The following is a 25,865-nucleotide window of genomic DNA, read 5'->3' on the forward strand; positions in this document are numbered from 1 at the left end:
AACAATTAAAAATCCAGGTTTAATAAGAAATACACACAAAAAATCAAGAGTTATGACATGTGGTTAGCACTACATAAAAAAAAAAAGTACTAGATAATATAACAAATAACTATTTGAAGTGAGATCGGGGCTGTCTGGTGACAGTTTTTGCGTCTGCCTCAAATGTTGAATTTTGCCCCCAAAGTAGTGTGTCTACAACCAAGTCCAGTATGCAAGATAGCCTGTAGTGTGACAGCAGTGTATGAAGACAAGCCTGTCGATGTGTTTTCAAGGTCTGCCTGTGAATGTGCTTTGAGTCGTCCTGAGTACTGCAGTCTGAGCATGGGTTCACAGAGACTTGCTTACTAGCTTTCCTCCCCTATGGGATATGGGATTCCTCATACACTTTTTCAAAACTTACCATGCTGGGAAGTGCTGAGAGTCATTTCTCCATGGGCAAAGGAAAATGAGGAATTCCTTGATTCTATGACTTTGGGGAGAAATAACCTTCACCTTATGCTACTGAAAATGATTCTCTTTGGTGTTCTATCACAACGAAATGCTGAATCTTCTGCTTTAAGCAGAATGAGGAAAGTTCTAAACATTCCTCCTAAGAACATGCAGGGAACTTCTATGCTTAATTCAAAGTGGGGTCTCAGTATCTAGCTACTAACCTGCAGATAGAAAATAGAATCTTTAATAAATATCTGTGAACAAATAAATACACATTATTCAATGGTTAAGCCACTTTATGACACAGATGATTTTCATGAAAAGTTGTCAAATCAGTGGGCTCATGCTCCAGCAAAGTTCTCTATTTAAGAGAATGAAACATAACTGGCAGGAAAATGGTGAAACTCTTTATGTTTATTAACACTTGCCTTGTACTGGTTTTATGACAGATTGAACTTAGCAAACTAGAGCCAATGATGAAAATTTGTTCAAAAGTGTTTCATTCCCTAACATGGATGTTTGTTTTGCACATATATAATCTATGCCAAACTGTGTGCCTTCCCAATGAGGAGGACAAGGGAAGGGAGGGAGGAAAAGAATTTGTAACTCAGAAATTTAAAAAAACAAATGTTAAATAAAAACTGTTTTTAAATGTAATTGGGGGAAAAAATAAAATTTTTTAAAAAAAGTATTTCATTTCCTTAAGAACTAAAACCAGATGTTATACCCAGGAAAGAGACAGGTCAGGAGCAGTTTGATGGACAGGAAATACTAAACCTGGGCTTTTAGTCAAGAGCCTGTCAAAGAAGGACAGGAAAAAATGGTTTTCCTGATTCTCTGTCTTTGAACACCATCTGATGATTCCTGGCTCATTCCTAAGATTTCCAACTGGGTGAAATATCAAATAAGACAAATGTTCTAACCACAAACCAGCCCCCTTTTCATTTACTATAAAATAAATCCATCAGTCAAATTTTAAAATCAGAAATATGCATCTTTAGCTTAGTATGACTGAGCTTTAAACTAGCTTTGTACAACATTATACAAGTATTCTTTAAATGCAGCCTAGTGCACCCAGAATAGTGCAAACATGTTTTACTTTTGTAAACATCTGAGAAATTTAAATCATCCAGTAAAAAAAAAAAGGAAAATAAACCTTTTCTGTATAAAGTGGAAATATCCTTCATTAAGAAAAACATGAATACCAAAAGTATTCCAATTTTCTCCTTACTCAGACTGAAAATTCAGTGGGATAATCTCGCTGTCTAACTTTGAAAAAGAAATGACTGCAAAGTACTCTAATGTAACTTTAAAAATTACTCAGATTTAAAAAAAACAACAACAGATTTCAGGTGTTTTGGCACTTGTTCTAAAATAAACTCTCTTATGGAAACGAACGTGGAACAAGACTCTGATATTGCTTGCAACTGTCAAAATGCCAGCATCAGCATTCACCTCAGGACTGATCGTTCCTCACGGTGCACATGTGAGCACCTGCTTATTCAGAGCATCGTACAGTAAATATTTAAATGAGATGTCAGCTGGAATTATAGCCCGTTCCAAGATGATCATACCAAAACTCTAGTTGTCTTTACTTTTGGGAAGGACACAACCATGGATAGCAGGCATTCAAGTCACATACAGTCAACCACATTGCTGGATCCTTGGCCCACATCACGGATCTGAGTACTTAAACAGGAACACACAGCTACACCCGCTCCAGCCCTACAGTGAGACACTGATCCCACAAGCTCCCACCTGGGGATGTAAAAAAGAAATGGCATTATCTTAACAAGCCTCGTTTGCCCCACTCTGAAGTAAGAACGATTTTATCAGAGAAGTCTTAGAGATACTGTCATCCAACACCTTCATTTTATAGAGTAAAAAACTCTAAAGAAATAATCAGTTTCCAAAGGTCACATAAAATATCTGAACTAGAGTAAGTCTGACTCCAAATACATCGTTCCTCCCATCACACCCCAGAAAGAATCCTTTTTGAGCAGTTGTTTTTTATCCATAGTAAATTCTGATGGCAAGAGATAGTTATAATTTAAATTCTTTTTATGCCCCAATAACCCTATGCAATACTGAAATACAAAAAATAACTGCTGAATTAACTGTTATTAGTGAAAAAATGAAATCATATGAATGAGCAGGAAGGAGGATTAAAACAAAATAAAAATCTTCAACATTCAGTTGGGAGGAACAAATCAAGCTGAGATTCTGAAACTAGAGAACACACACATCACACACACACGCACAAAAGAAATAAAGTAAGTTACCTGTTCACCACTGGATCAAAAGCTTCCACAGTATTGAGGTATGCATTGCCATTATGACCACCAACGGCAAAAATTTTGCCCATCACTGTAGCAATCCCCACACCCCCCCTGGGAGTGGTGAGCTCTGCTACATACTCCCATTTGTTGTTTCTAGGGTCAAAACGTTCAACTGAACTAAGAGGAGAATTATCATCAAAGCCACCTATAAAGAGAAAACATTCAAATGCTTAAATGAGCTCAATAACATTTATAGCTTGATTTTTACTAGAGTTAATCAGTGGTCTCACACTAATAACTGATAATAGTACTGCTAATAAGTGATAGTTAACTTTAGCAGCAATCAACTAATAGCTATTGGGTGTAAGTTTAATTACTGCTAATCAAAAACACTGCATTAACAGTCTCGTCTTTCCTGAAACTACAAAGTTTATGGCCTGCAAGTATAAATAATGCTACAATGATAGAGGGACAGTGTGATATGGAGGAAGAAACTCTGGGATTAGAGGCAGGAAAACTGTAGCCCAGTGCTGGGTCCACTATGTAGCATCTGTGTGTCCTTGGGTAAGTCATTTTTCTGTTTTTATCATTTATAGTAGGTTAAAAATAACACTTGCACCATCTAAAGTTCATAAGGGTCTTCTGAAAATCAAATGCAATAATATGTGTAAAGTGATACATGAACTTAAGTTTTGAAAAATAAAATTTTAATGTAATTGTTATTTCACTTACATTTCCTAATGTATCTCCTGCCTGTGCTCATCCTTCCTGTCACCCTCCCCCCCAAGCCATCCCTTTTTTAAAAAGAACAAAAAGTTCAGCAAAACCAATCAACACACCAACAAAGTTTGTTGCTGCAGTAAAGAAACAGGAACACTTGAGTTTGTATTATCTATTATGTAAGGAGTCTAAGAGTTTCAATGGAAATGTAACAGTAGAGAGAACAAGAGGCTGACTTCTTCTTAAGACAGGTAAGGTTTGCTGGGAACAGAAGGAAGATTAGATTAAAAAAGTGAGGAATGAAACTACAGAATATACATAGCAGGAGGATATGGTCAAAGGCTGACTTTAAAGAATAATGGTGAGAAGAAAAATACTCTGGCAATAGTACCATTTCTTTGAATTTTTGGTCATAACTAATAAGATCTTTCAAATTTTTTCTAATCTGCTCAATCTCCATGGGCTTCTTTGAAAAGATTTTTTTTTTTAAGACACATCTAGTTCTAAAATAGAAACAAATTCTCTTAGAATGATTATTTTCTCCTACAATCTGTCTTTTTTGCAATTCAATTTTATAATATCCCTCTTGGTGCACCTATACTTAATGATGTTAGTTTACTGTCTATGGGGCCTTTAACTATGATCTTACTTTGCTGATCTCATTAAATCACTTATTTTCACTTTTGCCCTACATGAAATTATGGGGGCAACTTCTGCCATCAAATTTTAACCCAACCTTTCATTTTTTTTAGAATATTTTCTTATTTATTTATTTAAATTAGTTTGTTTATTTACTTTTAGTTTACAACATTCAATCCCATAGTCCCTTCGGTTTCAAATTTTCTCCCCCTTCCTCTCCTCCCCCCTCCCCATCATGGCGGCATGCACTCGAATATAGGATCTACAAATATCTTCACATTAATCATCAGTCAGGTTGTAAAGAAGGACTATAACTGATGGATAATCAGTGGGAAAGAGGAAACAAAACAAGACAAGACAAAGAAACACAGCAAGTAGTTTGCTTCAATCTGCATCCAGACTCTGGATGCGTCTCTTCTCTGGATGTGCACGTCCCCTTCCTTTCCATCATGAGTCTTTTGGAGCTGTCTCATAGCCTTACATTGCTGAGAGGAGCCCAGTCTACTGAAGTTAGTCCTCACACACACGTTGTGTCTCCAACCTTTCTTTTTTAAGCTGTTTTAAACATATTTCTGGCATACAACAAATAGTGGAGTTTTATTTTCTAATCCACTCTGCCATTAACTTTCGTTTATGAATTAAATCCATTTATATTTAAGGTTATAATAGTTCATAATCTTGACCTCAGTTTCTCCTCCGTTCCGCTTTTCTTTGCCCTATCCCAGGTCAGGTGAGTTTACTTCAAATATTCATTTTTCTTTTCTTTACCTTGTTCATTCTTCCCTCTCTGAGCCCTGATAAAAACACCGTTCAGCATCCTCTCTGCCTCGGTCCTACTGACTAGCGCTCACTGCCTTTTTAAAGAAGTGTTCATCTACCAAATCGTTCCTTGTTTCCTTCCCACTCTAAAGCCTAGTCACCCATTCATGGACTCACCCATCCTTTCTTGGTTGTCTGTATCATTCATACAAAGTAACATTTCTGGGGGAACAAAAGCCTCGCTGTCTCTATTCATCTATTAACATGAGAACAAGTCAAACACCTTCCTATTTTTCCACTTTTTTTGGTTTTATATCTATTTTAGGAGCCTTTTTCTAATAAGCCCAACTTCTCGAACTCTCACCTAAAGAAGGAACAGTAAGTCATTGTGGAAAAGGCGTGCTCCCAAGTTACAGAGCTTGGCCCTACTCCTTGCCCTCACATTTACTGCTTGTCACAGGCCAATACGTGCTTCTTCGGACTTGTTTCTGACCACCCCGGAGCCCCAGTTAACTCCTTCTGATGAGGCAGGTGTATCCAATTTTTGTGGCATGAATATATCGTGGTATAATAGATCTTAGATTGTGCCATAAAAAATAAGGAAATTATATCAAAGACATGAATATACTTATGTCAACAGTGAGATTTCTAAGATGCAGAGTGAGGTGAGCGGAACCAAGAGAACAATTTATACTACAGCATCAAATATCATAAAAACGAGATTCTGAACATATGCTTTTAATGAAAAACGAGAACAATTTATACATCGCTGTAAAAAATCAAATCTGAAAGCTGTAAGAATCAACACAATGACCATTCATGACTCCAGAAGACCAGTAATAATGCTATTCATTACAGAGAGGTGACAGATTTCTCCTAAGTGCGGTGGGGTAAGAAAAAGTCTACAAATAAGGGGAAAGAAACAGTGGGGAGTGTTCGGCAAACACAGAGACAAACAGTTTGGTGCATAAATATATCTAATTTTAACAACTAAACAAGTAGGGACAGGAAGCGAGTACTTACGAGGGAGGGTAAGAGGGGAGGGAACAGGCACAAATAAAACAAACTTCTAATCTTGAAGAGGGGAATAAAAGGAAGGAAAAAAAAGGAAGTATGATCCAAGTGGGTGCCGGACATTACCTCCTAGATAACTGGAGAAAGGCTAAATAAGCTCATTGTAGTACACGAATGTAATAGAATGTATTGTGCCATGCGAGATGATGGAAGACACATTTTTAGAGAATCCTAGAGAGTATGAACTGATTCCGAGAATGATTTAAGTAGAATTAAAAGAATAATTTATAGGACAGCAACACTGTAAAGAAATGCAGTTCTGAACAACTTAGGAACTCTGATGAATGCAATGATCAACCTTTTTTCTAGAGGGTCTATGATGAAATACATTACTTCCTGAAAGGAAGGGTAAAGACACAAGGTACAGAGATATTCCTTTTTTGTACGTGACCACTGTGGAGTCTTTTTTGTTTGACTATATGTGTTGCAATGGTAATTTTCCTTTCTTATCCTTCATTTTTAATTGAGATGAGGAGTTGTCCATAGTTATGGCAAAAAAAGATCCTAACAACATTGCTAAAAGGCATGTAAGAAAACAGGGCCAAGTTCAGAAGAAAGCCCAAATAAACAGGGCAGTTTAGAAAGTAACCTGCAGAATTTATTATAGAACTTCTTTTCACAATAAGCAGTATGAAATGGAGATTCACAGTTTCATAAAGAATCTTTCTGTGTTGTGTTTTGCTGATTTAATTACTACCTCAATACTCTTTGAAGACAGTAAAGTTGTGAAGGGATATAGGTTTCTGAATGGTAGCTCTATATCATTATACAATTTCATCCAATTTCTCAAATAAATCCACTTTTCCAGGTTTCTCTGGATTTTTATGTTTCTATTTTACCGTTTCTACCCAGCTCTAGTTTTTTAGTCAGAAATGCTTGAAGGCCCTTTATTGCATTTAAAATCTACTTTTCCTCCAGAGAATCATTTTACTCAACTCTTCATTGTAACGCCATACGTATTTTTTCCCTGTTGGAATATTATACATCAAGCTTTCCTTCTTCTTTAAAATAGGGTCTATCAAATCTTATATGATCTTGACTTTGTTGCTGTTCAGTTATTGTATTTGTGACTGACTCTTCATGACCCCATTTGGGGTTTTCTTGGCAATTTGTATTTCCTTTTTTAGCTCATTTTACAGATGAGTAAATGGAGGCAAAGTAGGATACGTGATTTGCCCAGGGTCTAGTAAGTGTCTCAGGCTGGATTTGAATTCACGTCTTCCTGACTTCAGGCCACTAGCCACTGTGCCACATAGCTGCCCACGATTATGACTAGTTTTTCGACATTGTTTCTTCTTGGAAAGCTGCAGTATTTTTGCTTTGGTTGTGGGGGCTCTGGATATTGGCTATCACACTCCCAAGACTTTTCATTTCAGAGTTTCTTTCATGAAGTGATTGGTGGATTGGCAGCTTCATTCTGCCCTGTTGTAATAAGAGAGCTAGGAAGTTTTCATTTGTGATTTTTTGAAATACTGTCAAGGCCCTTTTAAAAATAAAATCATGGTTTTAAAATTCTCTCTCCTTGATCTGCTTTCCAGGCCAGTTGTTATCTTATGCTTTCTTCTATTTTTTCAAGTCCTTTATTTTTTTCTAGGATTTATTACTCTCACATAGCCACTGATTTCTATTTGATTGATTTCAGATTTCACAAAATCTTACTCTGCTACAGCTTAGTACTGTCTTCTCTAAGCAATTTATTATCTTTCCAATTTTTATTTTATTTTTTATCTCTTTCCTCTATTCATATAATCCTTGTGGAAAATCAACTTTTTCTCTTGTGACCCTCTGCTTGCAAGGCAGCTAGGTCATGAGATGTGAGATGTGTGGAGGTCTAGGCCCAGAGTCAGGAAGATGAGAGTTCAAATCCATCCTCAGACACTTAGTGTGTAGACATGCTCTTTAACCTCTCTTTGCCTCAGTTTCTTCAACTGTAAAACAGGGATGATGATAATAGCTTTGTCTCCCTGAAAAACTGATCAAATGAGATAAATGCAAAGTGTTTAACATGATACTCTGCAGCTGTTAAATAAATAAGTCATTCTCATTATTGTTAGCATTAATAAAATCATTAATATCACCAACTGTATTAATACAATTATGGTATTACTATTTAATGATAATAACGATAATTGTTAAGAGTTACTATCTCTTACTCTCTAGATCTACCATTCTCTAGATTACTTTCCCCACCTGAATTGGGGTTTTGTGCCAGGTCCAAGCCCTGCCCTTGGGTGGCCTGGTTTGGTAGGCCTTTAGGTCAGCCCTACTTGGTTTTGGCCCATGTCACTTAAGAGTCCTGTGCTGAACTCCACCTCGCGAGTTCAGGAGACCCTGGATCTTTGTGGCTCAGAGAGGCGTCTTCAAAGCCCTTCCATGTCAATCTCAGGACAGAGCGCTGGAGACCTTGGAGCCTCTGGGCAGTTGGGTTGTCCAGCCTTGAACACTGGCTGATGCTATTCCAATTGGCTTTCTAGGTCTCTACTCAATTTACAACCAACTTGGGACTTTTTTTTTGGGGGGGGGGGATATCCCCTATTATTGTTGCCCCCAGACACTGAACCTTGCATGCTTCATGTGTGTCTGGTTGTGCTGGGGATATTTGTTTGCCTACAATGGTCCTGGCTTTCCTTGGGGCCTCCTTCATTTGCCCATGCCCATGTCTGTGCAGCGCCAGCGTGGAAGAAATCACTACACTTTCTCATTAGATTTTTTTAAAAAGATTCAGTTTGGTACAAATTTCAGGTGGGTGCCAGGCAATCTAGCTGCACTAGGCAGCCACTGTGAGGCACACAGACCAGCTCCTCCCACGTGGTCCCATGCCTGACCTCCCTCACCTCTTACCAGAATGCTGAGGCCAATAACAACTCTCTGGGTCATTACAATGCTCAGCATACTACTTCCTTTTTGTTCTCTTTTTATTTGCCCTATCAAAGTCATTTCATTCTGCATGACTTCATAAGTCATTCCTGGTCCCATGAATTACTCATGGTTGTTATTTCTTACTTTTATAATAATATTCCATTAAATTCATAGGCCACAAAATGAGAGGCACTGATTTTTTTTGTTGTTGTTGCTTTTTGGAAGGCACTTGGGGTTAAGTGACTTGCCCAAGGTCACACAGCTAGTTTTGTGTTAAGTGTCCGAGGCCAGATTTGAACTCAGGTTCTCCTGACTCCAGGGCCGGTGCTCTATTCACTGCACCACCTAGCCACCCCTAGCCTGCAATTCTTTACAAGTGTCACCTTGCCCATTAAATCTTTCCTGATTCTCTCAAATGTCCTCATTTCTGTCAAAAGCAGAAGCTTCCTTCCAATCTCCCAGGTCTGAAACCACAGCATTATCCAAACTCCTCACTCTCCCTCAACCTCTGTGTGTGATCAGTCACTCCTCCCTTCCTAACAGTTCTAGCATCTGATCTCTCCTTCTGCTCACAAAGCTATCACCTTATTTAGGCTCTCTTCAGCTCTCACCTAAAGCACTTCAGCAGCCTCCAAAGGCTTCAAGCACCTCATTTAAACACTGCAGCCTAATCAGTTTTCCTTAAGTACAGATCTGACCACTTTGTCCCCTACTCAATCAACTCCAGCGGCTTCCTATTGTCACTAGATAAAATATATACTCTCCTTTTTAGCTACAAAAGACTTGAGCAATCTGGCTCTAACCTGTCTTCCCAGCCACATCAGACATGACTCTCTTTGCTCTTGTGACCAGAGGAGGCTTCTTCACACAACACTCTACCCTGTGTGTGGCCTTTGCATTCACTGGCCATCCCATATCCTCGGACTGCATCCCTTCCTCCCTCAGTCTCCTCTTCTTTTAAGACATAGCTGAAGCCCCATTTTCTGTACGGAGTCTTCCCTGCTGGTACCCACCCTACTAAACCATTCTGTAGTTAACTACTGTGCAGCTGTATTTTGTTGATTCTCTCAGTATGTGGTGTAGATGTTCATACGTGCACTTCTCACCCCCACTAAAATGTAAGCTTCTTGCTGGTAAGCCTCTTTATTGTTTGTACTCACATGTCCGAAGCAGCGTGTACCTGACGGATTGATTCCTCCCTCCAAACAACCTCGTATGATTTTTTGGGCTTTGTACAATGTTTCCTCCAATAGAACGTTTCATTTCTTTGAGTCCCCAGCACCAAAAATCATGCTTGGCACTAAAATGCCTGCCAACTGAGATGCGTCAATACGCTGTGGGCCTCAGACACCAGCTGTCAGGTAATGTTCTACCACAGAATTAACAGCAGTCTCTTAGTTTTGATGGCACTCTTTTTTTACCCGATTTTGGTTGGTTTATCCTCAAGCTTTCCCTGCCACCTTCTTGCCATCTGCTCTATCCTTTTTGATCAGTTTGCTGGAGATAAATGCATGAATGGGGAAAAAAACTGCTAACACACCCCCTCTTCTCAAGGAGCTCATATTCTAACAACAGAGACAAGACACAATGGAAGTTTCCACTGAAAAAGTCCCGAGTGCAAAGCACAGCAGACAGTAGTGCATCTTCTTCAGTATAGTTTCCAATGATAAAATCACATTGGTTTATGACGTGAAACTACCTGACAGTGTGAGAGTCTCTTGAGCTGGGCCCGACTCAGGACAGTGCTCGGGTAGTTCATAACAAAATTAGACACCTATATCATTCCTCTTAATAATGAGATTCACCAGGATCGATCCTAGTCAACAAGGGTGGGCACTAAGAACACCCCAAGTTGAGTCTGACGGAAGCTCCCTTGCCTTGGTCGCCCTCTTGGCTGCTCTCATGCCAAGTTTGAGAAAGGACCTGGGCCTGCTTTTGGGTAAACAGAAAGAGATGCAACAGCCTATAAGTCTTTGTTACCCTGAGCAGCGAGTCTTAAGGAGGACTTTTAAACTTTTTTTAAAGGAAAAACTAGCTTCACTTGTAGAGGATGGACGTTAAAATATTTGCTGCTACCATGAAGGATTTTGAATGAAGAATTTTCTTTCCTGGGTCATTAGCAGCTGTTTGATAGCATACTGAGACCATAGGAGCTTAATATCGGTCACTGGCACAGTTTAGTCCCTCTCTGGCAGCTACCTCAGTGTTTTTTCCTGTCTAGAGCTGGGAAATCTCAGAGGGTGACCACAGTTGGATTTCTACCATCCTCCCTTCCCTTGGCATGGAAGACTGGCTTTGTATGAGAGGGACTCCTCTCCCCTGCATGTTACAGTTGGTCGCCTTCTCAGGGGTAGGTCAGTCCCTTCCGCTACGTTATAGGTACTGTTTGCTGATTTTAAAAGTCAACAGTATTTTATCTCAAGTTTAGAAGTTACACACAACCACCAATGAAAAGAAATTAAGGTTGAAGTGAGTAAAGAAACAGTTCAGAAACATTCATGTATGTAAAAATTCTGTCTTCCACTCAACAGTTGCTTTTTTCTTTTTTGGAAGGGGGAAGGCAGGGTAATTGGGGTTAAGTGACTTGCCCAAGGTCACACGGCTAGTAAGTGTTAAGTGTCTGAGCCCAGATTTGAACTCAAGTCCTCCTGACTTCAGGGCTGGTGCTCTATTCACTGAGCCACTTAGCCGCCCCTCAACAGTTCTTTAGAAATGATTATCAGAAATCTAGGTCTTACTATTTTTGAAATATCATTTGAAAAAGAGAACTGATTTTGTGAGATTACTATCTTCATAAAAAGCAGCAGCAATTCTACTCAAAGTAGCATTTTATTTTTAAGATAATTGTCTTTAAAATAGAGTTTATAACTAGAGAGGGTTTGAAGCTATGAGGAACCGCTCTAAACTGAAGGAAAGAAATAAAACAGCCAACACTGAGCTCCTCCCTATTTAGCTTAACAGAGATAGTGGTTTTGAAACATCGTCATTACTCTTACTACATGAAGTTAAAATGAGAATTACGGAAAGGATTTACTACTTACCCACAACATACAAGCAGCCATGAAGCTCGCTAACACCATTGCCTGCTCTTCGCTGACCCATCTCTTTAACTTCTGTCCATTTATTCAAATGTGGGTCATATCTCTCCACACTAGACAGAGAGGCCAGCCCATCATTGCCTCCCACAGCATAAACATAGTTCTAAATTTTAAAATAGAAATTAAGGCTAGCTTTTGAATTGATTCTACATATTGCCAGTGTGTATATAAAAGTAATTATTTTATAATATATAATCATATTATATATTATAATATATATAATATATATGTATATACACAAAGAGACAGCATGCCATTCAATATTGAAGTAAACAAACACGGGTTTTATGTGATTGATTTTGAAGAATTCCAAAGAACAGGACAATCTGCACAATATTTTTAACCTGGCAGAGCAGTATCTAGGACCCACTAAGCTTCTGGATCTAAAGGATTATCAATGTCAACCATCACAATGAGCAGTCCATCGCTTACAAACATAACAACGTATTCAATGGTAAGTATCTCAAAGATAGAATTTCATTTCAGTGTTTATAAACAAACATAAGATGATTTACGTTGCAGTTGGGCACAATAATAATAATAATTGAACAGAAAAGTCAAACGAGAACTTACTATGAGAGCTACTGAGCCAACCCCCCCTCGGGGAGTATTCATTGGTGCCACCCCGCTCCACTGATCAGACTCGATGTCGTATCTCTCCACATCATTGAAGCAGGTGTTGTCATCTAACCCTCCTATTGCATAAATCGGACCTCCGAGAGAGGCCAAGGCAATTCCCCGTCTACAAAGGCAACAGAGCAAATCACTAGGCATGTGGGTATTTTTCAGGAAGAAAGTTAGAAAACAGTTTTTAAATGCAAATAATTGGTCAATACACTATCTTCCCATCACTAAGATTTCATTATTAATATACATCTCGTCATCATTTATAAATTCACTAAACTACAGAGATACACAGTCATCCCAACATTAAACAGACAATTTTTATATATTTACTCAGACTACTTCCAACAACTATTTACCTACTGTAGATGGACTACACTGAATTTGTGTGTATGTATGTATGTGTGTGTGTGTGTACATATAAAACTATATGTATGAATATTTTTCAAGAGTTGCTTTGAGTTTGAAGAGTTTCACCTAATTACCTATTTAAAAAAAAGTGACTGAAAAATGCCTGTTGGGAAGACAACATGCAGTTAATAGACAACCTATTAAGCTCATTCATCACTATATACAACGTGGTTGCAAATGGAGAAGTTAGGTCCAGAATTAAAAAGCAGAAGATGAGAGATTGCTTTTAAGAAATGGCGAAGTTCATTTACTGACTCCCAAATTCTCCCTGAACCAAAGGTACATTTTTTTAAGCAATTCAATAGATACTTGATAAACAAATACCTGGGCTTTTAAGTTATTATATTATTTTTTAAGTTAACAAGAATATTTTCTCTCTTCTAATGCACTTCGTTCCTCGTAAGGAAAAAAAAAAACCCCAGCCCCAAACCCTTGTAACAAATATTCAAGGTCAAGCAAAACAAATACCCCTTATGGGCCTCTCGAATAGCGGCTGGCCATGGCATCAATTAGTTTTTCAAAGTTGTTCGTTTTTACAATGTGATTATTATTGTATGAATCATTAGCTTAGTTCTGTCCATTTCTCTTGTCTTCCTAAGGTTCTCCGAAACTGTTTCTTTTGTCATTTGTTATGGTATGATAATATTCTATTACAATAATAAACCATTATCTGTTCATTTTTCTCCAAACCTTTTTGTTTCTAAGTCTATGCTACTACAAAAAGAGGGGCTGTAGGTATTTTTCTACATAGGCATACTCTTTCTCCAATTTCTTTGGAGGCATAGTATTATAAAGTATCTCTGGGTCAAAGAGTATGCAATTTAGTGATTTTGTGGGCATGATACAAAGTTGGTCTCCAGAATATCCAGATCAATTTACATCCCCACTAACCGTGAGTTAATGTGCTTATTTCCCCTCAGCACCTCCAATATTTGGCTTTTTAAAAAGTCATCTTTACCAATCTGATGGGTGTAAGGTAGAACCCGAGTTGCCACAATTTTCATTTATCTAATTATTAGTATTTTTGGAGTACTTTTTTTTTTTTAAAGCAATCGGGGTTAAGTAACTTGCTCAAGGTTACACGGCCAGTTATTTCTGGATGTGGTGCTGAGTATCTGAGCCCGGATTTTGATCCAGGTCATCCCGACACTGGAGCCAGTGCTCTTACTCGCTGAGCCACCTGGCCGCCCCTAAGCAATTGGGGTTAAGTAACTTGCTCAAGGTTACACGGCCAGGTGTTTCTGGGTGGGTGCTAAGTGTCTGAGCCCGGGATTTGATCTCCAGGTCTTCTCAACACTGGAGCCGGTGCTCTTACTCGCTGTGCTACCTGGCCGCCCCTGGAGTACTTTCTAATAGGGGTATTGATAACTTGGACTTCTTTTGAAAAATGCTTGTTTACATCCTTGGCACCGCTGAGTGACTGACTCGGACAATTTATCAAATTGGGAAATGACACTTTATTCTAATAAAATAGCATCAGTTCCATACATGTGTTGGAAATTTTTGTTAAAAAAAAAACTGGCTCAAAAGATCGCCCCCTACCCCCAGTTAAATGTTTTCCTTCTAATTTTACCTACATATGGTTTTGCTATAATCACAACAGTTCTTTATATTCTTTTACATCCTGTGACCCTCTCTAGTCTTAATGTGGTTATGAGCTCTTCCCCTACCTATGGATCTGAAAGGTAATTTCTTTCTTGCTTCTGTAATTTGCTCATGATGTCACACTTTGTGCTTGAGTCACGTATCCATTTGGAACTTGTCTTGGGATACTGATCTAGACCAAATTTATGCCGTGTTACCTCCAGCTTTTTTCAGCAGCTTTTTTCCCTTCCCTCAAACAGTCTTTACCTGGAGTCTCTGGGGTTTTGTCTGCCCTCCAACAAAAGCAGTACATTATCCTAGGTGTTCAATAAATGTTGACAAAATGTATCTAAAAGGGTTTTGCATATTTTGCAAAAATAGAAGGGGATAAAACACATTTATATTTTTCTTTTTAAATAATATGAAAAAGTAACTATAATGTTATTATTTTTAAATACTAGTTTTTATCTCCCTCATAGACAAAGAAATTCATATGGACCTACCTCTTTGTGTTCATTGATGCTTTCATCATCCACTTATTAGTGAGAGGATCAAACACCTCCATGGTGCCTAAATGTTCATTTCCATCATGTCCACCGACTGCATAGACTTTGCCTATTAAATAGAAATAACTTTATTTACCAAGTAAACTGGTTTGTTAACGATTTCGACACCAAAAAGTTGCACAAAACATTTAGTGGAATAATTATTTTTATCAACTGTTGATCTAATTTTATCAGTGATGTTAGTTAAATGGCTAAGTACTAATGTATATTTTATTGTATTAAAACTTAGGGCATTTTCACTGCCTCCCCCCCCCACACCAATATCCCTTCTGGCTTTCCTGGCTTCCTTCAAGTCTCAGCTAAGTCCCCACATCTGTCAGAAGCCTTTCCCAGTTCTCCTTCCCTCTGAGATCACTCCCAAGTTGTCCCATACACATACATAGCTTGTCTGGACGTATTTGTCATTAGCTTTGAGAGCAGTGGCTGTTTTTTGCCTTTCTTTGTCTCATTACCACTCAGCACAGTGCATGGCACGTGATCGGTGCTCAACAAATCTGAGCTGATTGAAATAACTAAAGCGTGCAGATCTACATGAAAAGGTCGAAAATGATTTGTGCACTCTCCTTTTGGTACTATGATTCTGAAGAAGTGCAGGCAATTTCGAAGAGAATTAATTTTTAGCAAGTAGGGAAAAAAACCTTCTCATCTTTAAGAGCATAGGAAAGACAAATTCATTACTCAAGTCTGACGTGTATTTCTTATTTATTTTTATTTATTTTTAAACAATCAGGGTTAAGTAACTTGCTCAAGGTTACATGGCCAGGTGTTTCTGGGTGTGGTGCTGAGTATCTGAGCCCGGATTTGATCCCGGGTCATCCCGACTCTGGGGCCATTGCTCTTACTCGCTGAGCCACCTGGCCACCCTGTGACGTGTATTTTTTAAATGTTTTTCTAGCACCTATAAACCAAACAGAATAATTTTTATTTAATTTTTAACTTAAGAAATAAATGGTCTTATTGGGGGCAGCTAGGTGGCACAGTGAATAGAGCACCGGCCCTGGAGTCAGGAGGACCTGAGTTCAAATCCGGCCTCAGACACAACACAAAAACTAGCCGTGTGACCTTGGGCAAGTCACTAAACCCCAATTGCCCTCCAAAAAGCAAAAAAAAAAAAGTCTTATTTTCAATCTAAAACATTTCTACACTGTGGATAACTGACTTGACTGAATACACACACAGCACCTATTAGCTCAAAACAAAATGGCTTTTCACAATGATGAAGTTCCAGTCAGACATTTTGCCTGCTAACCAGGGGAAAAAAAAAGCTATTAATTATATATATTTATACACACACATATATAAATATATATGTATATGCATACATTCATGTTAAAATGCACATTGTACATATACCTGTATATTTATACAGCATTCTTTTTAAGTTAATAGGACTTAGAGATTACATATTTTATGGTAGGCTACAATAATGGAAAAATTTGGTTTAAGCAGTTGTTACCAACCTCCCACAGATATTACACCCACATGACGTCTTCGACTGTTCATTTCTGGTCCAAAGAACCAACTATTTTTGTTTATTGAGTAGCATTCAATGCTTCGAAATGGATCACCTGATCCACCTCGACCACCTACACAGAACAGCACACCTGAAAGAGGAGACATCAAATAGTTTAATCTCAGAATTGTCAAATCAGTGACAGGATTAAAAAAAAAAACTACCTATGAAAGAAACTCAGGTTTTCAGAAATTACAAGGGAAAAAAATGGATTTTTTCAGAATGCATTCAGTACAGTCACATTTGTAAAGCAAATGAAAAAGAAAATCTATTATTTTGGGTCTGTGTTACCACTTCGACTAAGACATCTAATTACAAAAATATAACTAAGGACTTCACCAACAAAGTACAAATTTCCTCAAAGAGAAGCCAATATTTTTAGCTATTTGGATCATCATATCAGATAATTTTCATTCAAAAGTACCCATACTAAAAAAATATCCTATAATACTTGGCAAAAATGTCATTACACAATTTTTTGGAGACCACTGACAGTTCTTAATCTAATTCTTACCTATCCGAATCCAAAGAGAAGAGGTTTGAAAAATAATGCTTCAAGGGGACTGATAACTATTTATAGTGAAGACTACTAATTTTACATGTCTTCAACCAATATTACTTACGTATCATTTATGTTTAACTGAAACATTTTCAAAATGGTCATTCCATTAATTTGTTCTTAAATTCCCATATAAAGTGGTACGTAATGTTAGGAAAGCTTTCAGCATTTTTTTTTACAATCCCTTCTAGTGAACTATACCTTCCCCATATGAGATCACAGATTTAAAGCTTCAAAGGTCTGTGAAGATCATCTAACCCAACCCCCTCACACTTTACAAATCTGGAAACAGAAGCAGAGAGGTCATGTGAATGTTCTCGATTGCACAGGTGGTAAACAGAATATCCAGGATGTAGACCCAGGTGACCTGACAGAGACTCGCCAAAGCTGAGGGTGGGGAGGAACTTCTCCCGATCCTGCCTGCTTCTTCGTATGATACTTGTCTTTCTGTCTCAAACCCCACACTTTGATAAATTGGCAAAAGAGCTCCCAGTGAAACTGAGTCTAAATCTCGTATGGGGAAGGAGGATGAGATGGTGCATATTTACAGGAATATTCAGACATACTTAGTGGTGCTCAGATTAAGAAAATCTGTTCCAAATTATTTTTCAAAAAGTTTAACACTACCAGCCCCGAAGTACATCAATGGCGATCACAGCCCTTCCGTCAGCATTGGTTGATGAAAAGGGAAATTGAATTACCAGCAGTCTGCTTCCTGGGAGTGGTTCGAATGGAGTACTCAAAGTCAGGCACTGCCCTGCTGCTCAAGTGAAGGTGGTAATTTCTTGCTTCATCGAGTAAATCCCTACATTTGAGATTTTGCTTGACAATTTCTTCTTTTGCCACAACACCCATAAGAAAATCAATGGGCAGCAGTGGTAGTCGAACCTGATGGAATTGTGAACAGTTGTAGTATTAAATTGTTACACTGATGTTAAATACTAATTGGACAGCTAACTGCAATGCTGAACGCCCACCTCTGCCATCGTGCCACTCCACTCTGATCCTGACTCTGACCCTGGATCTTCTTGGCAAGGCAACGTCCACCCCACCATCACTCCCTGACATCCTTCACATCCTTACTGTCTGTTCCATTACTATTCCTGCCAGAATCTAATACTGCCTGACCTTTCCATTTGCTATGAAACTGAACCTTCCTTAGGTGTTACTTCATCCAGTTAGAAAATGAGTTTCTTGAGAGCAAATCTCAGTTTTCTATTTGCAAATCCAGTGATTAGCACAAAGTAAGCTAGTCATTTGTGGTTGATTTAAGTCATATTCCCTATTTCTTATGTCTCAGACTGGGTCTCCTTGGGTCAAGTTGTCTGAGACGGAGTTTACACCTCTTCTTAAAACCTGAATTTAAAATTGTTAGACTGGATGAAAAGTTTAATCTTGTTTTTAAAGCTTACTTCTGCAAATTTATCTTAACTTAGTAAACATTTATTGAGTACCTGCACTGTTAGGTGTCAAAAGATAATTTAAAACTCAGTCTCTACCTCCAAGGAGCTCACTACCTGGGGGGTGAGGCAGTGGAGATAAGTTATGTATGTCAACTAAAGTATAAAGGTGAAGGTGACTTTTTTAAAGTCCTATGAAAGTACACAGGACAGGACTGGTCACTTTCATCCCTTGGGAGAGATGCACACAAATAATGGAAAGCAGCTTATATGCATATGAACTGGGCTGCAGAGGATGAGTGGTATCATTCTAAATAGCCCAGACAGGTGGGTCAAGTGATACTATCCTCTCCAAAGTCCATCTCAAAGACAGAGTCTAATCAACTCCTGTGCTTTCAGTTTGGGGTTTTTTTTGGTTTAGGTAAAAGCTTAATGAGTAGAAGGCAAACGTCTCAGGGAAGGAAAATCTCACTTTCCTATTCCGCAACTCTGTTTTGCACATTTCTACTGATCCCACCCCAAATGCTAATCCTCTCTGTCCCTGGCTGCCCTGCATTAATCAGATGCACATTTATTCAGCTCTACTGATCCACACACATATGTACGTATGTGCATGCACAAACACATCTATACTTATCTCTGCATCTACATGTTTTCTCTACAAAATGTTAAGCTCTCTGAGAGCCGGGACCATCCCCTTCTTTGTCCTAACAGCCCTGCAGATAACAGACTACTAAATAACACACAGGAGGCGCTTGATGAACGCTTAATTTACCGTTAAGATAAGAGGTGACTAGGTAATGGTGAGATTATTTTTTAAACCAACAAAACAGAAATTATACAAAAGAGTATTTCCCTCCAAAGATGCCATCCTAACAGCCATATACTCACTCCTACCATTTGCTCAAAGCACTTCTGGAATGTTTTCCCAATATGGATTGATGTTAGCGCCTATGCACATACTTTTAAATATTCTTATTTGCAGCCAATTTTTGTTTTTTGAAGTCAGAATCTGAAGATATTCGGAAATAGTAAAGAATCATCTGATGAGTTAGAGGGGAAGAGAGGAGGGCATAGACATTTACACAGCAGCTACTACAGGCCAGCTACATTGCACTGAACACTTTACAGATATAATCTCATTGGATCCGCACAGTACCTCTGGGAAGTAGATGCGGCTATTTTCCATTTGAGGAAACTAGGGGAGAGGTGAAGTGACTTGCCCAAAGTCACACAACTACTAAATGTTTGAGGCTAAGATGAATTCAGGTCTTAAATATGAGGAGATGGATGACTAGACTAGGTTACACCATGCTCAATTCAAAATACTGTGACCATAAAGAGACGGACTTTTTTTTTTTTCCTTTTTGGAGGGCAATTGGGGTCAAGTAACTTGCCCAAGGTTACACGGCTAGTTTTTTTTTATGTGGGTGTTAAGTGTCTGAGGCCGGAACTGAACTCAGGTCCTCCTGACTCAGGGGCCAGCACTTTACTCACTGTGCCACCTGGCCGCCCCAAGATGGACTTTTCTTGTGAAGATGGTCACTGAATTGTGATAATAATTCCAAAATAAGAGTTCCAGAAAAAGTTCTGAGAAGTATGGGTTTAAGTCCATACATTCCCTCCTAAAATGACTACTTCATAGAACAAGTTTTATTTATGTATATTATTGAATGTATCTATACTTTAAAATTTACTCATAATTAAAAAAACATTAAAAAATTGCTTTTTCAGACTGCCTACAAACTAAAGGTACCCATCATTCAGAAGTTCATAAGGACTCTATCTACTTCCATTGGCATTTAAAAACCCTCTGAAAAATATAATCTTCTGTTAGAGAAATGGTAGCTTAGGAAACAATCATCATCCACAGGACAGCTACACTCCTCTACTGAGCAAGAGTGAGTGCTTAGGGAATGATGAGTAGATAAGTAAACACAGTCTTTATTTTTTTATTTTTATTTTTTTTTTTATTAAGCAATCGGGGTTAAGTAACTTGCTCAAGGTTACAAGGCCAGTTATTTCTGGGTGTGGTGCTGAGTGTCCAAGCCCGGGATTTGATCTCCAGGTCGTCCCAACACTGGAGCCGGTGCTCTTAATCGCTGAGCCACCTGGCCGCCCCTAAGCAATTGGGGTTAAGTAACTTGCTCAAGGTTACACGGCTAGGTGTTTCTGGGTGGGTGCTAAGTGTCTGAGCCCAGGATTCGATCTCCAGGTCTTCTCAACACTGGCGGTGCTCTTACTCGCTGTGCTACCTGGCCGCCCCATAAACACAGTCTTTAAAGCAGCATTTCTCTCCTCTCTAGGGTCAACCAGAATTTTTTGTTGAGCAAAGCAATTCATAAAGACTTAGAAATGGTAACAGTTCTAATTATGCTACATGGTTTCATTTACTCAGGAGAGATTTGTGTGTTTTTTATTGTAAATGTTTTGGATGTCGTAATTCTTTTAACCTCATTCATTTCTGTATACTCAATTTTCTAGAAGTATAGATTTTGATTCAAAACAAGTTTTTGTTTTCATCTTAAAGGATAAAAGAAGGTCATTCCTAACATTTCAGTTTTTAAAAATTAGTGAATGGGATTTCTAGTTGCAGGCTCACAAGAACAAATCTCCACTCCAATAAGTACGTTCATTGTGAACAGCCACAGATAACATGGGCAAAGATCCAATTTGTCAAAACCTTTTTAAGTATTATACTCTTAGCAATGACTACTACATTTCTTCTCATAATATGTATCTTCCCCCCAGAAGAAGAAACACACAGCTATGTTTTCACAATGCTCCTGCTTCTTCCTTCAGGACAATCGTATCTCCATTTTATCCTACCTGAGCAAGTATTTCATCCAACCATGTGGCATGATGCTGAGGATTGGCAAGAAGCCACTTGATGGCGGCACGATAGACCTGCTTTTCATTCTCAATGTTTAGATCACACGAGGACAAAAGCTTATGGAGATGCTGGGGCGAGACACTCACAAAATCTTCACATTCCACCACTTCGGCAAAATGTTCACAGGCATATCGGTCTGCCATGTCCATTAAGTCAATGCGATTGTGACTCTCTGCAAAAGCTCGGACTGCCAAGCAATTCGAAGGATGAAAATGTAACTTCATGTATTCACAACAAGCCCTGGCCACCAGCTCTACCTGCAGAATACAGGCTGCGTACAAGAGAGGCTGGACATTGTCAACTGTCAAAGTGAGCCGGGAAGAATAGACAAACTTCACCAAGTCTTCTATTGCATCACCATCAAAATCCCTGATCTCAATGAGAGTCTGCTTAGCTTCAGCCATTTCAGAAAGAAACATGGCTCTGAAGTAAGGAATCACACAAGCCAGTACCAGTTTATGGCAGGAGATTAGCTTTGAACCAACCTATTGGAAAAAGGGAAATACAAAAATACTCTAAAGTCCGTGATTTATAGCTGAGACAAATGCTGAATTTGGGGTATTTTGTTTTTAAAGATAAAAGTATGTGGTCCCTTCCTTTAGAACTAAGTTAACTATAGACCAATTTTTTCTTCTCCAGTTCAGCCAGCTTATCTTTTAATTTAGCACACAGCTGATCAGAGCTGAGGACTTTCAAAGCTAAAATCTTATTAGTAAGAAATCAGGATTTTTTTTAACTTGAAAAAACTCAATAACTATATTTCTAAATCATTAATAAAGGAGTTAAAAAAAAAAAGCCAAGTTTTCTTAAAAATGTTTAACCCAAAGATTCTAGGGTGTTTTAGGAGAATTTTTCCTTTTAATTATATACAAAACATTTGAAATTGTATGCTTTTTTCAAAAAAGAAATACTACTTAAATCCATTTATACTACAAATATCTCTAAGTCAACTTTGCAAATGAAGTAAGCTATATCATATAGGTCTGGAAGTTATAAAAAATTGCTATGGGAATCCATATTTACTTAAGACTTATAAAACTGTCAATTTATTATTTCAAATTTTCATAAAAACAAAAACTTCTATGTTAAACTATTGGGACAGGAATGTCTATCTGACCAATCTCTAGATTACCATTTTCCTTCTTCCAAGGGAGGCTTCCTAAAGCAGTTTTGTGTGTGGGAAAAACTAAAGAATTGAAATAAAAATACAATTAATGTGCATAAAAAATGTTAAATTCTTTTTCTTTTTCATGTGGAAAATGCTACTTCTGTACACTTGTTCTGAAAGGCTAACCAACAAACAGCATGGCATGGTGGGAAAAGGCCTGTCCTTTGAGGTGAAGGCTCTCACAAATCTAGCTATGTGACCAAAGACAAATCACTTCACTCTCCAGGGCCTCAGGCAACTAAGGCTTTAGAAATGACCTGATGAGTCACCAATCTCTAACCATAGAATTTCCACAAAAGTGATTCACTACATCAATGAAATCATAGGTCTGGACAAAAATAAAACTAAAGCCGACATAAGACAGTTGCCCGAAGAGAGTAACAGACACAAGAATAGCTCTAAGACAGACTACAGTATAAATCCTACAACCCACTAATCATGAATGTGCTGCCATGTGAATTACGAAGATATTAGAAACTATTGTAATTTTTCTTGGAGAAGAAAAGGTAAACAGCTCCTATTTAATTACAAGCTAGAGCTACAAAATCTTCTTCCTATTTGAATTTTATAATATAAATATTTTAGAAAAATACAAAATGCACACTAAGTTCAATAAAATACAGCTAGCAACCTAGACCAAGAAAAATGATCAATTACAAATTCACTTAAACCCCAGAGCAGAATGCTGTTTTCTGTTTAAAAATTTTCTTTTAGAAATGCTTAAAATCTTAAATATCTCTACAACCACTTTCTGAATTACTTGTATATACTATTAAGTGATTCCGTTTTTATGCTAGCAGTGTTAAATTAGACATTACAGAATATGGAATCATAGGATTTAGCAGCACTGTTGCATAACAAAGATTCTAGAGTTACCAGACACATTGTTGTGTTTCTGCTGATTCCTAACCCAAGCTGGACAAACCAATCAGAGGAAGAGCTCTTCATGTGGCTTTTGATGGCCTCTATCATTCCACACGTTTAAATTTCTTGGTAAAAATAAATTTCAACAGAGCCAAAATGGCAGACTTGCCTGAGCTCTCCCAAACTCCTCTCCAAATCACTTTAAAGTAACTTTTCAAAAGGAATTCTGGAGCAGCAGAACAAAAAGATGGGGTGAAGCAATTTTTTTTATCCCAAGACAACCTAGAAGATCAGCAGGAAAGAGATCTATTCTACTGAGGTGGGGTGAGAGTAGAACATAGCCTACCTCCCAATAGTCAAAAGCAGGCCTTGGGGTGACTGAATCAGCAGCAGCAGCTTCTACAGCTCTCAGTTCACAGATGGTAAGAGGGACCACAAAGGGCCCCCTCCCTGAAACTGGGCAGAGGACTCAGTGGCATTGCTCATACTTGGTTCTAGGATGCAATCCTGGGTCACAGTTCAAATATGAGGAGGAGCACTGGCCCGCCAGAGCTTGTAACCACAGTGGGGCTGGCACCCTCCCTGGTCACAGGTCCAGGGTGGAATAGAATGTGATACTCCAGAGATTAAAGGAGCTCGACATGCAACCAAGAAATCACCTACCCAGCAAAACAGAATAATCCTTCAGGGGGAAAAAACTGACATCTAATGAAATAGAGGGCTTTTGAACATTCCTGATGAAAAGACTAAAGCTGAACAGAAGATCCGACTTTCAAACAGAAGGCTCAAGAAAAGCATAAAAAGGTAAATAGGGAAGAAAAAACTAACAATTTCTAATCAACAATGATTTAGAGTATTTTTTCATATGACTATAGGTAGCTCTGATACCTTTTGTCTGAAAATTGCCTGTTTCTATCTTTTGACCACTTGTCAATTAGGGAATGACTTGTATTTTTTTTTTTAGCACTTGGGGTTAAGTAACTTGCTCAAGGTTACACGGCCAGTTATTTCTGGGTGGGTGCTAAGTATCTGAGCCCGGATTCAATCCCAGGTCATCCCGACACTGGGGCTGGTGCTCTTACTCGCTGAGCCACCTGGCCGCCCTGAATGACTTGTATTCTAATGAGGCCTTTATCAGAGACTCTTGCTGTAAACATTTTTTTTCACATTAATGATTCCTGTGTGTTCCCCTCCATCCCATTTTCCCCATTTATCCTTTTCTCTCTCTCTCTCCTCTCACCCTGTTCCTCCTCAGGTGTTTTGCTTCTGACCACCCTTCCCCCCAATCCGCCCTCCCTTTTATCATCCCCACTCCCTTTCTTTTGTCCCTGCCCCCAACCACTTTCCCATAGGGTAAGACAGATTTCTATAGATAACTGAGTGTGTGTGTTATTCCCTTTTAGCCAATTCAATGACATCACAATTCAAGCACTATCTGCCACTCTCTCTCCCTCTGCTGTAAAAGCTCTTCCTTTTACACCTTTCATGTTAGAGAATTTACCCCATTCCATTTTCCCCTGCTCCCAGTGCCTCCCTCTTTTTCACTCCTTGATTTTATTCCTTTAGATAACATCCTATCATAGCCATTGATTCAGCCTGACCAGAGCTCTTACTATGCTGGCATGGCATTCATGAACCCAGGGGTCATCTCCACACCAAGATGAGGCTTAGGTGTAGCGTGGGGTAACAAAACACCTTAAGACTGTCACATAACAAAGAGATATGCAATACCACCTTCAGTGTCACATCACAAAGTTCCCCATCTTCATAAAACTGCAGGAGTGAACCGTGAAAATCCTTCCAGGCTTCATTGGCTTCAAATGTGTAAGAGTCTTCTCCATCACTGTCTCTATTTGAGGACCTGTCCTCCTGCTCCTGCTCCTGCTGTTTTTTTCCCTTTATCAAATGAGTCTTAGCTGATTCTGGGTGCAAAGATTGTGAAGCCATTGGCGATATTCCTCTTTCAGCGCTGACTTGTTCGCACATTTCCCATCGATTTTAAAACATTTGGCGGGAAGAGGAGAGATATAACCTATTAATCTTCACACACTTTTCGTGTTCGGTTCAATTTGTCATTTCCCTGTTAGTAGATAAAGGGAAAAAAAACCCATCATTAGTATTATATTCCCTTGTTCTCTAGATCTGTAGTAATAATACCTTCCATCATCAAAATCAAAGCCAACAAAATATCTCAAGTACCAGGATACTCTATACAGTTCAGATAACAATGTCAAATTAATTATATCAATGACTTCTCACAAGAATTAGTCAAATTATCTTGAATCACAACAAATTAGGTACTTGTTACATGCTGCCATTTGAAAGGAACTGTGCTTGATAAAAACTATGATTTCACGTTTAATCAAAGATTATCCCCGGTGATTTAAAAAGCATTCTTTTATTAGATTTAAGTCCAAATGCAA

The 25,865-nt window shown here is 38.5% G+C and overlaps 1 protein-coding gene across 3 annotated transcripts in view; it reads right to left on the reverse strand.

Annotated features, from left to right (window-relative positions):
- KLHL8 (kelch like family member 8) overlaps window positions 1–25,865 on the reverse strand; it is a 42,748-nt gene continuing 16,883 nt past the window's right edge. For 2 of the 3 annotated variants that reach the window (XM_069093622.1, XM_069093631.1), the window contains exons 2-10: window positions 25,177–25,522; window positions 21,347–21,895; window positions 17,819–18,005; window positions 16,506–16,649; window positions 14,983–15,094; window positions 12,434–12,602; window positions 11,804–11,963; window positions 2,715–2,916; window positions 1–2,190 (exon numbers count right to left, since the gene is read on the reverse strand). In XM_069093622.1, coding sequence (XP_068949723.1) covers window positions 2,067–2,190; window positions 2,715–2,916; window positions 11,804–11,963; window positions 12,434–12,602; window positions 14,983–15,094; window positions 16,506–16,649; window positions 17,819–18,005; window positions 21,347–21,895; window positions 25,177–25,428 — 1,899 coding nt within the window. In that variant the 5' untranslated portion in view covers window positions 25,429–25,522 and the 3' untranslated portion in view covers window positions 1–2,066. The remainder of the gene's footprint in view (window positions 2,191–2,714; window positions 2,917–11,803; window positions 11,964–12,433; window positions 12,603–14,982; window positions 15,095–16,505; window positions 16,650–17,818; window positions 18,006–21,346; window positions 21,896–25,176; window positions 25,523–25,865) is intronic. The other variant, XM_069093640.1, reaches the window with a different exon arrangement.

Source organism: Petaurus breviceps, unplaced genomic scaffold (genome assembly GCF_028583685.1).
Source record: "Petaurus breviceps papuanus isolate PSGF00001 unplaced genomic scaffold, PetGlider_PUasm1.0 126, whole genome shotgun sequence".
NCBI classification, from domain to species: domain Eukaryota; kingdom Metazoa; phylum Chordata; class Mammalia; order Diprotodontia; family Petauridae; genus Petaurus; species Petaurus breviceps.